The sequence below is a fragment of the Haliotis rufescens genome, unplaced genomic scaffold, assembly GCF_023055435.1.
Source record: "Haliotis rufescens isolate VD_foot unplaced genomic scaffold, xgHalRufe1.0.p SCAF_8, whole genome shotgun sequence".
NCBI classification, from domain to species: Eukaryota; Metazoa; Mollusca; class Gastropoda; order Lepetellida; family Haliotidae; genus Haliotis; species Haliotis rufescens.
The window spans coordinates 32265439-32275366 of NW_025964372.1; the positions used below are offsets into that span (position 1 = coordinate 32265439).

Sequence of the window (9928 nt, forward strand, 5' to 3'; positions counted from 1 at the left end):
CAACTCACTGCAGGAACAGGTTTAATATTCCTACAAGTTGCACACAATCGGTTAAATACAAATAAACGGCATGCTATTCTCTTCAGTTGGTTGAATTTAATCCACAAGTATTTTTTCAATTATGAACCTATTTTCATTAAAACAATTATGGTCGCTTGGTGAGCCACGAGCACCCTCCGCAAGGCCTGACGGGGACATCCTGACGTTTCTGACAAGATCGGCCATTTTAACGTGAACTGATTGGCACGGTAAACGATGGCGGCCTTCGCATCTCAAATCTTCCCAGTAGGTGGCGGAGGAACTGGGAAGGGCTATCACCCTTGGCTGCTTGAGTCATAAGAATGTATATGACACTGCAGCAGCATTTACACCCGAATCTAAACGTCGGTTAAACCGCGGATGTACTACATGTACCTGTGGTTTAACAAGCCTTGTGACACGTCAACCAAGCTGGACAGCGTCGAAAGTTCAGTTTCTCACAGTTCACGATAGAGACTGTTCCTGGCACTGCGGCAATTGCTGCTCTTCTTCTACAATCATTTCCACAAACCGCTTCCATTGGCCAAATATAACATTGCTCATTTAACAAGAACTACAACAGCTGCTACTGCTAGGGCTACTGGTGCCTCTACTAATGCTGATGTTTCAACTACTAATACTCGTGCTACCACCACTATTACTACAACTACTAATACTACCACTACTACTACTGAGGAGTGGCCCAGTCGTCTAAGGCGCCGCGATTCGCTGTACAGAGTTGCGTCCCTTGGGCACGCCAGAAACCTATGATTGTGGGTTCGAATCCCGGTTCGACCCGATTATGTTTCTAGGTTTGTCAGCACCATACCCGTGATCGTTGGTTTCACCGAAGTGGTAAACGTCTGAGACCTGGTCTAGAGGTAGAGCGTCCGCCCGGAGAGCGGAAGGTCCGGGGGTCATACCAAAAGACGTTAAAAGATGGTACTTGTTGTTACCCCGTCTGGCGCTCGGCATTAAGGGGCTAAAACAAGGACTGGTCGGGTCGGAGTCAGTATACTGTGTCTGAGTAGGGTATTCATGTTAAACTGCGGCATGGTATCTCAGTGGGCTAGCACTATAAATCGGCTTCAGTCCGGACTAGTACAAGCAGCCACACACACGTGCATGCACGTCGCTGTATAAGTGTAATATTCTTGGACGCGACGTTAAACCCCATTTCACCTCACCTCACCTGACCTCACTTCTCTCTAATGTCTCCTCTACTTCAACTGCTTCTATCAGGACAGACTATGGGTTCCATTTTGCTGTACACCTTGCCGCTAATTAATCGTGATGTTAACCCTCAATTCAAAGGGGCCAACATGAAAACAACCTCATACGTTTCTCTCGATTCCCTTGGAATGAAACCTTTTTTTCGGCTCTTTCGTAAAGATGACATATTGAACGGGAACAAATAAGTTCATATTTCACCAGAGATATATTTTCATATAGTATTCTACAAAAAAAATCGGCGGAACCACCCAAGCTTGGATTGTGACATTGGGTTGTTTGACAAGCAACCCCTACCACTGTGTACACAGTGAAACACACGCCTTGAAAATATACAGCGTTGAACTTGAGGACATAAAGACCACGACCAGATGCATTTCTCCATACGTAAGATACTTCAACTCATTTGTACCCGAAACGTTAACCCTCTCAATACCAAACCAAGTTGAATGAAATTTACATAAACCAATCCATTTTACGAAAAAGGCTTCTTTGTTGTTTAACTCCAATATTTCCGCTATATAACGGTGGTCTGTACAGAATCGAATGTAGACCGGACAATGCAGTGATTGATATTATCAGCAACGACCCAAGCCGTGGGGGTACGATGGCACGCAATCAACCAAGTCACTGAGTCTGACCACCCGATACAGATAGTCCCCTCTGACGGCCAGCACAGTTTGTTTGGGGACCTATGTCCTGAATCGCCGAGGGGAAATTTGAGAGAGAAGTCGCGTTGTGTCAAGCATGAGTGAGTAAGTGAGTGAGTTGGGTTTAACGCCGCTTTTAACATTATTCCAGTTATATCACGGCGTGTCAGCTTAATGTGGGAGGAAGGCCCGAAGTGATGCAGGTCTCAGACGTTTACCACTTCGGTGAAACCCACGAGCACGGGTATGGTGCTGACAAACCTAGAAACATAATCGGGTGGTCCGAGGGACTGTGTCAAGCACGAAGAACTTAATGTTAATTATCTTCATAACGAACCTGTAGTACGCGTGACAAACAGATATAGCTCTCTTTAAAATGAATCAAGTGTGACTTCATCATGCCAGCCACAGGCTTGAGTATTGAGCTCCTTAGCGGACAACAAGGTCCAGTGGTTTTCTCCCCTGTCCACAGATTCCTCCCTACACCATAACATCTACTCCACCATACGGTACGATCTCCGGAACCTAACATGTCGTCGTTCGTTCGTGAAAACGCTGCCTTCCATCAGCTCTGAACAGACAGAACCGGCTTTTATCAGTGAAGACGACCCTCTGCCAGTCACGTCGCTGCCAACGAAGTACAATCCGGGCCCATCTCAATCTCTGACGACGATGTTGCGCTGTTAATAACTGTCCTCTGTAAGGTATGCCCGCCCTAATTCCTTGAGCCCTGAGTCACCTGGCCACTGTCTGTTAACCAACCATAAGCCCTAAGGCATTCGTCGCTGATGACATCACTGTTAGAATTCGATTCCGGAGATGCAAAGTACGCAAGTACCGGTCTTCATTTGGTGTAGTTACCCTGGGTCTGCCTTTTCTTGGCCTGTCTGATGCCTGTCCGGTCTGTCTGTAACGTTGCATCAGATTCGTTAACAATAAGCCCTAAGGCATTCGTCGCTGATGACATCACTGTCAGAAATCGATTCCGGAGATGCAAAGTACGCAAGTACCGGTCTTCATTTGGTGTAGTTACCCTGGGTCTGCCTTTTCTTGGCCCGTCGGATGCCTGTCCGGTCTGTCTGTAACGTTGCATCAGATTCGTTACAACAACACGGGAGCAACGAGAGTTCTAGCCATCTGGGCATGGCTGGCTACCATCTGTATCATATCCTGGGTCCGCTCGCATTGTTCGGGTATCAGTCGTGGCATTTCTGTGTTTTTGTTTCTGTTTATCAGTGTGAATGTCTGACATGCCGACCGTATTATTTATAAACCATTGTTGCACGTGTAAATCCGACTGTCTAATCGGCACTTTTTTTTTCTCACCTTTTAGCATTTTCTACAAACAAAACGTGCCGTGGACGTGTATCACTATCTGTATAGATCGTTGTTGTGTTTGGACGATGTGTTTTGCATTGAAATTTTAAATTTATGTTTTAAATTATTTGCAAATTCATTTGTAAATTGGTAAAGTGTCTTCTGGCCGTCAGTTTATTATATGCCCTATACATGCGTGTCAGTTGGATAAACGTACACTTATGCGCTTATATCGTGAAATATAATAACATGTATTATATACCCAGTATGCATTGTTCATTAGGTAGAGGTAGACTCGGGATCAAGGTTGAGCTTTATGATAGAGTCGCATATAGGTTACCATGCACCTTGAGTAGACATCAAACATCACTGTGGCAGTCAGTAACATTCAAGTCGCCCCAGTTATAACGTTAGACCAGACCTGTGTTTCTGCAGACAGGTCGTTTTGTTGCCTGGCGGGCTGTTAATGTCTGACAACTGGTATTGTTATGATAAACATTGTCGATGTGCGTTACAGACATAGTGTCGACCAACGGTGTGCATTAAGGATAAGACAAGAAGGGATAGCGGTGGTGTGTGTGTGTGTGTGTGTGTGTGTGTGTGTGTGTGTGTGTGTGTGTGTGTGTGTGTGTGTGTGTGTGTGTGTGTGTGTGTGTGTGTGTGTGTGTGTGTGTGTGTGTGTGTGTGTGTGTGTGTGTGTGTGTGTGTGTGTGTGTGTATTGGGTGTCGGTGTTTAGTATATATGTGTGTGTGTAGGGTGAGAGTGTGTGTTGGTTGGTGCGGGGTCTATGGGCGTGTGTCTGTCGAGGGGGATGTAGGGCGTGTGTGTATGTGTTTATAGTGTGTGTGCAGAGAATGGGGGTCTATTGGTGTGTTTATATAGAGTGTGGATGTGTGGTGTGTGAATGTGTGTGGTCGGTAGTGTGTGGGTGTGGGTGTGGGTGTGTGTAGAGTGCGGGGGTGTATGGGTGTGTGTAGAGTGTGGATGTGTGGATGTGTGGTGGTCGGTGTTTGGGTGTGAAGTGTGTGTAGAGTGTAGATGTGTGGTGGGCGGTGTTTGGGTGTGAAGTGTGTTTTGAGTGTGGATGTGTGGTGGGCGGTGTTTGGGTGTGAAGTGTGTGTAGAGTGTAGAGGTGTGGTGGGCGGTGTTTGGGTGTGAAGTGTGTTTTGAGTGTGGATGTGTGGTGGGCGGTGTTTGGGTGTGAAGTGTGTTTTGAGTGTAGATGTGTGGTGGGCGGTGTTTGGGTGTGAAGTGTTTGTAGAGTGTGGATGTGTAGATGTGTGGTGGGCGGTGTTTGGGTGTGATGTGTGTGTAGAGTGTAGATGTGTGGTGGGCGGTGTTTGGGTGTGAAGTGTGTGTAGAGTGTGGATGTGTGGTATGTGTATGTGGGCGGTGTGTGTGTGTGGAGTGTGTTTTGAGTGTGGATGTGTGGTGGGCTGATGTGGGTAGTGTGTGTACGTGGGTGGCGCGTGGGTGTGTAGTGTGTGGGTGTTAAGTGTATGGGTGTGTGTATCGGTTGTGTAGGGTGTGGTGTGTGGATGTGGGTAGTTTGTGTACGTGGGTGGCGCGTGGGTGTGTAGTGTGTGGGTGTTAAGTGTATGGGTGTGTGTATCGGTTGTGTAGGGTGTGGTGTGTGGATGAGGGTGGTTTGGGAGTATTGTGCGCGTGTGTGTCTTTATGTTTGGGGATTACTGGGAGGCAGAACAAGTTCACCATCTGTGTTTCACAGTGGAATTCAGTGACAGACCAGGTTCCAAGTTCACAATCTGTGTCTGAAGAGGCTTGCGAACCCATGTTAATTCTCTGTGCTCTGATCTCGGATTCAAAGGCGGGTTCGGACACCATATCTACCGTTGTGAGAACCTGTGCTCCAAATTACTCGTCTTCAATTATTTGGGACTTTAATGTATTTTTTAAAATACTGTTTAAAGCGGCGTTAAACCCACGCATTAGACAACGTCTGATGGAAACGGTCATTTTCACTCTGGAACACAATCATGTTCATACACGCCCACTGTGCCTCCTATCAAATATCCCGCCATTCATCCTCGCCTAAAGTTTCACAGTACTTATCCGGAAAAACAAACCCCCCACTTCATCCCACCCATCGACACACAACACCGACCCTTCCAATCAACCCCAGCCCCCGACTGTAGCCACGGACAACAAACACCTGCCACACCCACCGACCGACACACAAGACCGACACACAAGACCGACACACAAGACCGACACACAAGACCGACACACAAGACCGACACACAAGACCGACACCAGCCCCCGACTCCATCCACCGACTCAACCCACCGACCGACACACAAGACCGACACACAAGACCGACACCAGCCCCCGACTCCATCCACCGACTCCACCCACCGACCGACACACAAGACCGACACACAAGACCGACACCAGCCCCCGACTCCATCCACCAACTCAACCCACCGACCGACACACAAGACCGACACCAGCCCCCGACTCCATCCACCGACTCAACCCACCGACGCACAAGACCGACACACAAGACCGACACACAAGACCGACACACAAGACCGACACACAAGACCGACACACAAGACCGACACCAGCCCCCGACTCCATCCACCGACTCAACCCACCGACCGACACACAAGACCGACACCAGCCCCCGACTCCATCCACCGACTCAACCCACCGACCGACACACAAGACCGACACCAGCCCCCGACTCCATCCACCGACTCAACCCACCGACGCACAAGACCGACACACAAGACCGACACACAAGACCGACACACAAGACCGACACACAAGACCGACACACAAGACCGACACCAGCCCCCGACTCCATCCACCGACTCAACTCACCGACTCAACCCACCGACACACAAGACCGACACACAAGACCGACACACAAGACCGACACACAAGACCGACACCAGCCCCCGACTCCATCCACCGACTCAACCCACCGACTCAACCCACCGACCGACACACAAGACCGACACACAAGACCGACACCAGCCCCCGACTCCATCCACCGACTCAACCCACCGACTCAACCCACCGACCGACACACAAGACCGACACCAGCCCCCGACTCCATCCACCGACTCAACCCACCGACTCAACCCACCGACCGACACACAAGACCGACACCAGCCCCCGACTCCATCCACCGACTCAACCCACCGACTCAACCCACCGACCGACACACAAGACCGACACCAGCCCCCGACTCCATCCACCGACTCAACCCACCGACTCAACCCACCGACCGACACACAAGACCGACACACAAGACCGACACCAGCCCCCGACTCCATCCACCGACTCAACCCACCGACTCAACCCACCGACCGACACACAAGACCGACACCAGCCCCCGACTCCATCCACCGACTCAACTCACCGACTCAACCCACCGACCGACACACAAGACCGACACACAAGACCGACACACAAGACCGACACCAGCCCCCGACTCCATCCACCGACTCAACCCACCGACTCAACCCACCGACCGACACACAAGACCGACACACAAGACCGACACCAGCCCCCGACTCCATCCACCGACTCAACCCACCGACTCAACCCACCGACCGACACACAAGACCGACACCAGCCCCCGACTCCATCCACCGACTCAACCCACCGACTCAACCCACCGACCGACACACAAGACCGACACCAGCCCCCGACTCCATCCACCGACTCAACCCACCGACTCAACCCACCGACCGACACACAAGACCGACACCAGCCCCCGACTCCATCCACCGACTCAACCCACCGACGCACAAGGCCGGCCACTGCCTTTGACTCCACACACCAACAATAAATACCTGCCACTCCCACCGACACACAACACCGACCCCACCAACCAACCCCACCCACCGACTCCACCCACTGACACCAAACAGCTGCCACACCCACCGACCGACACACAAGACCGACACCAGCCCCCGACTCCATCCACCGACTCAACCCACCGACGCACAAGGCCGGCCACTGCCTTTGACTCCACACACCAACAATAAATACCTGCCACTCCCACCGACACACAACACCGACCCCACCAACCAACCCCACCCACCGACTCCACCCACTGACACCAAACAGCTGCCACACCCACCGACCCACGCTCCACCCACCGACAACTCTCACCAACCGCACCCACAGACAACACTCACCGTCCCCACACACTGACAACCACCGGCCGCACCCACTGACCCCACCCAGCGGCCGCACCCACCGACCCAACCCACTGACAACATCCACCAGCCACCGCCCCTTACCCCAACCACCGGCCGCACCCACTGACCCCACCCAGCGGCCGCACCCACCGACCCCACCCACTGACAACATCCACCAGCCACCGCCACTGACCCCAACCACCGGCCGCACCCACTGACCCCACCCAGCGGCCGCACCCACCGACCCCACCCACTGACAACATCCACCAGCCACCGCCACTGACCCCAACCACCGGCCGCACCCACTGACCCCACCCAGCGGCCGCACCCACCGACCCCACCCACTGACAACATCCACCAGCCACCGCCCCTTACCCCAACCACCGGCCGCACCCACTGACCCCACCGAGCGGCCGCACCCACCGACCCCACCCACTGACAACATCCACCAGCCACCGCCACTTACCCCAACCACCGGCCGCACCCACTGACCCCACCGAGCGGCCGCACCCACCGACCCCACCCACTGACAACATCCACCAGCCACCGCCACTTACCCCAACCACCGGCCGCAACAACCGACCAAACCTACTGACAACATCCACCGACTTGCAACGCAGTGACGAACTACACGACACTCTACCATCAGAATTTAAATACATATACAGTCTCAACTTACACTGAATTCACAAACGAAATATGCAATGTAAATTGTATATTCTTCACTCAACACATATTTACAAACCACAAATTTCCAGCCGCCACCTCTGTTAAGCCCGACCTATATACTCGACTACGTGACAGATAGGTCAGGTATCTCCACGCTCTAGTAAGTATTTACGCAAAGCATCCTAAACGAGCCCCCCGCCTATCTCCTATCAACATTCATATCTCCACACCCCTCTTCCACCTGTGTATACGCACCCACTGGCTTTATCCCCGACAGACCCACAAGGTATATGTTTATATACATAATACTTATGTAGAACCCGGGGTATACCGTCCCGAGGCGATTGTCTCACTGATAACACAGGCTATGCGCTACGTACCTGCGTGCCGCCATGGCACATATAAGTGGCCAGGTGTGTGGTGAGGTGGGACAGGAAGGTGTGTTGTGAGGTGGGGTAGGTGTGTTGTGAGATGGGGCAGGAAGGTGTGTTGTGAGGTGGGGTAGGTGTGTTGTGAGGGGGGGTAGGTGTGTTGTGAGGTGGGGTAGGTGTGTTGTGAGGGGGGGGGGGGGGGGGGGGGGTAGGTGTGTTGTGAGGTGGAGCAGGAAGGTGTGTTGTGAGGTGGGGTAGGTGTGTTGTGAGGGGGGGTAGGTGTGTTGTGAGGTGGGGTAGGTGTGTTGTGAGGTGGGGCAGGAAGGTGTGTTGTGAGGTGACAGGCAGATGTAATGTGTGGTGGGGTAGGTGTCTTGTGAGGTGGGGAAGGTGTGTTGTGAGGTGGGGTAGGTGTGTTGTGAGGTGGGGTAGGTGTGTTGTGAGGGGGGGGGGGGGTGTAGGTGTCTTGTGAGGTGGGGTAGGTGTGTTGTGAGGTGGGGTAGGTGTGTTGTGAGGTGGGGCAGGAAGGTGTGTTGTGAGTTGGACAGGCAGATGTGTTGTGTGGTAGGGTAGGTGTGTTGTGAGTTGGGGCAGGAAGGTGTGTTGTGAGGTGGGGCAGGAAGGTGTGTTGTGAGGTGGACAGGCAGATGTGTTGTGTGGTGGGGTAGGTGTGTTTTGAGGTGGGGTAGGTGTGTTGTGAGGTGGGGCAGGAAGGTGTGTTGTGAGGTGGACAGGCAGATGTGTTGTGTGGTGGGGTAGGTGTGTTGTGAGGTGGGGTAGGTGTGTTGTGAGGTGGACAGGCAGATGTGTTGTGTGGTGGGGTAGGTGTGTTGTGAGGTGGGGCAGGAAGGTGTGTTGTGAGGTGGACAGGCAGATGTGTTGTGTGGTGGGGTAGGTGTGTTGTGAGGTGGGGTAGGTGTGTTGTGAGGTGGACAGGCAGATGTGTTGTGTGGTGGGGTAGGTGTGTTGTGAGGTGGGGTAGATGTGTTGTGAGGTGGGGTAGGTGTGTTGTAAGGTGGGGTAGGTGTGTTGTAAGGTGGGGTAGGTGTGTTGTAAGGTGGGGTAGGTGTGTTGTAAGGTGGGGTAGGTGTGTTGTGAGGTGGGGCAGGAAGGTGTGTTGTGAGGTGGACAGGCAGATGTGTTGTGTGGTGGGGTAGGTGTGTTGTGAGGTGGGGTAGGTGTGTTGTGAGGTGGACAGGCAGATGTGTTGTGAGGTGGGGTGGGGTAGGTGTGTTGTGAGGTGGGGTAGGTGTGTTGTGAGGTGGGGTAGGTGTGTAGTGAGGTGGACAGGTAGGTGTGTTGTGAGGTGGACAGGTAGGTGTGTTGTGAGGTGTGGAGGTAGGTGTGTAGTGAGGTGGACAGGTAGGTGTGTTGTGAGGTGTGGAGGTAGGTGTGTAGTGAGGTGGACAGGTAGGTGTGTTGTGAGGTGGACAGGTAGGTGTGTTGTGAGGTGTGGAGGTGTGTTGTGAGGTGGGGCAGGAAGGTGTGTTGTGA

The 9928-nt window shown here is 52.6% G+C and overlaps 1 protein-coding gene across 1 annotated transcript; it reads left to right on the top strand.

Moving 5' to 3' along the window:
- The first annotated feature begins 255 nt into the window (after window positions 1-255).
- On the top strand, window positions 256-7020 carry LOC124116002 (sialidase-like). Its single transcript, XM_048389782.1, has 2 exons — window positions 256-285; window positions 5275-7020. The coding sequence occupies exons 1-2, from the start codon at window positions 256-258 to the stop codon at window positions 7018-7020; spliced, it is 1776 nt and encodes a 591-aa protein (XP_048245739.1).
- Window positions 7021-9928: the final 2908 nt, after the last annotated feature.

What these genes read in the sequence shown, in the direction of transcription:
- LOC124116002 (XM_048389782.1), top strand. Translation starts at nt 256, where the DNA reads ATGGCGGCCTTCGCATCTCAAATCTTCCCA. An exon ending in TCGCATCTCAAATCTTCCCA is followed by an intron (nt 286 to 5,274) that starts GTAGGTGGCGGA and finishes CCTCGCCTAAAG; the next exon opens with TTTCACAGTACTTATCCGGA.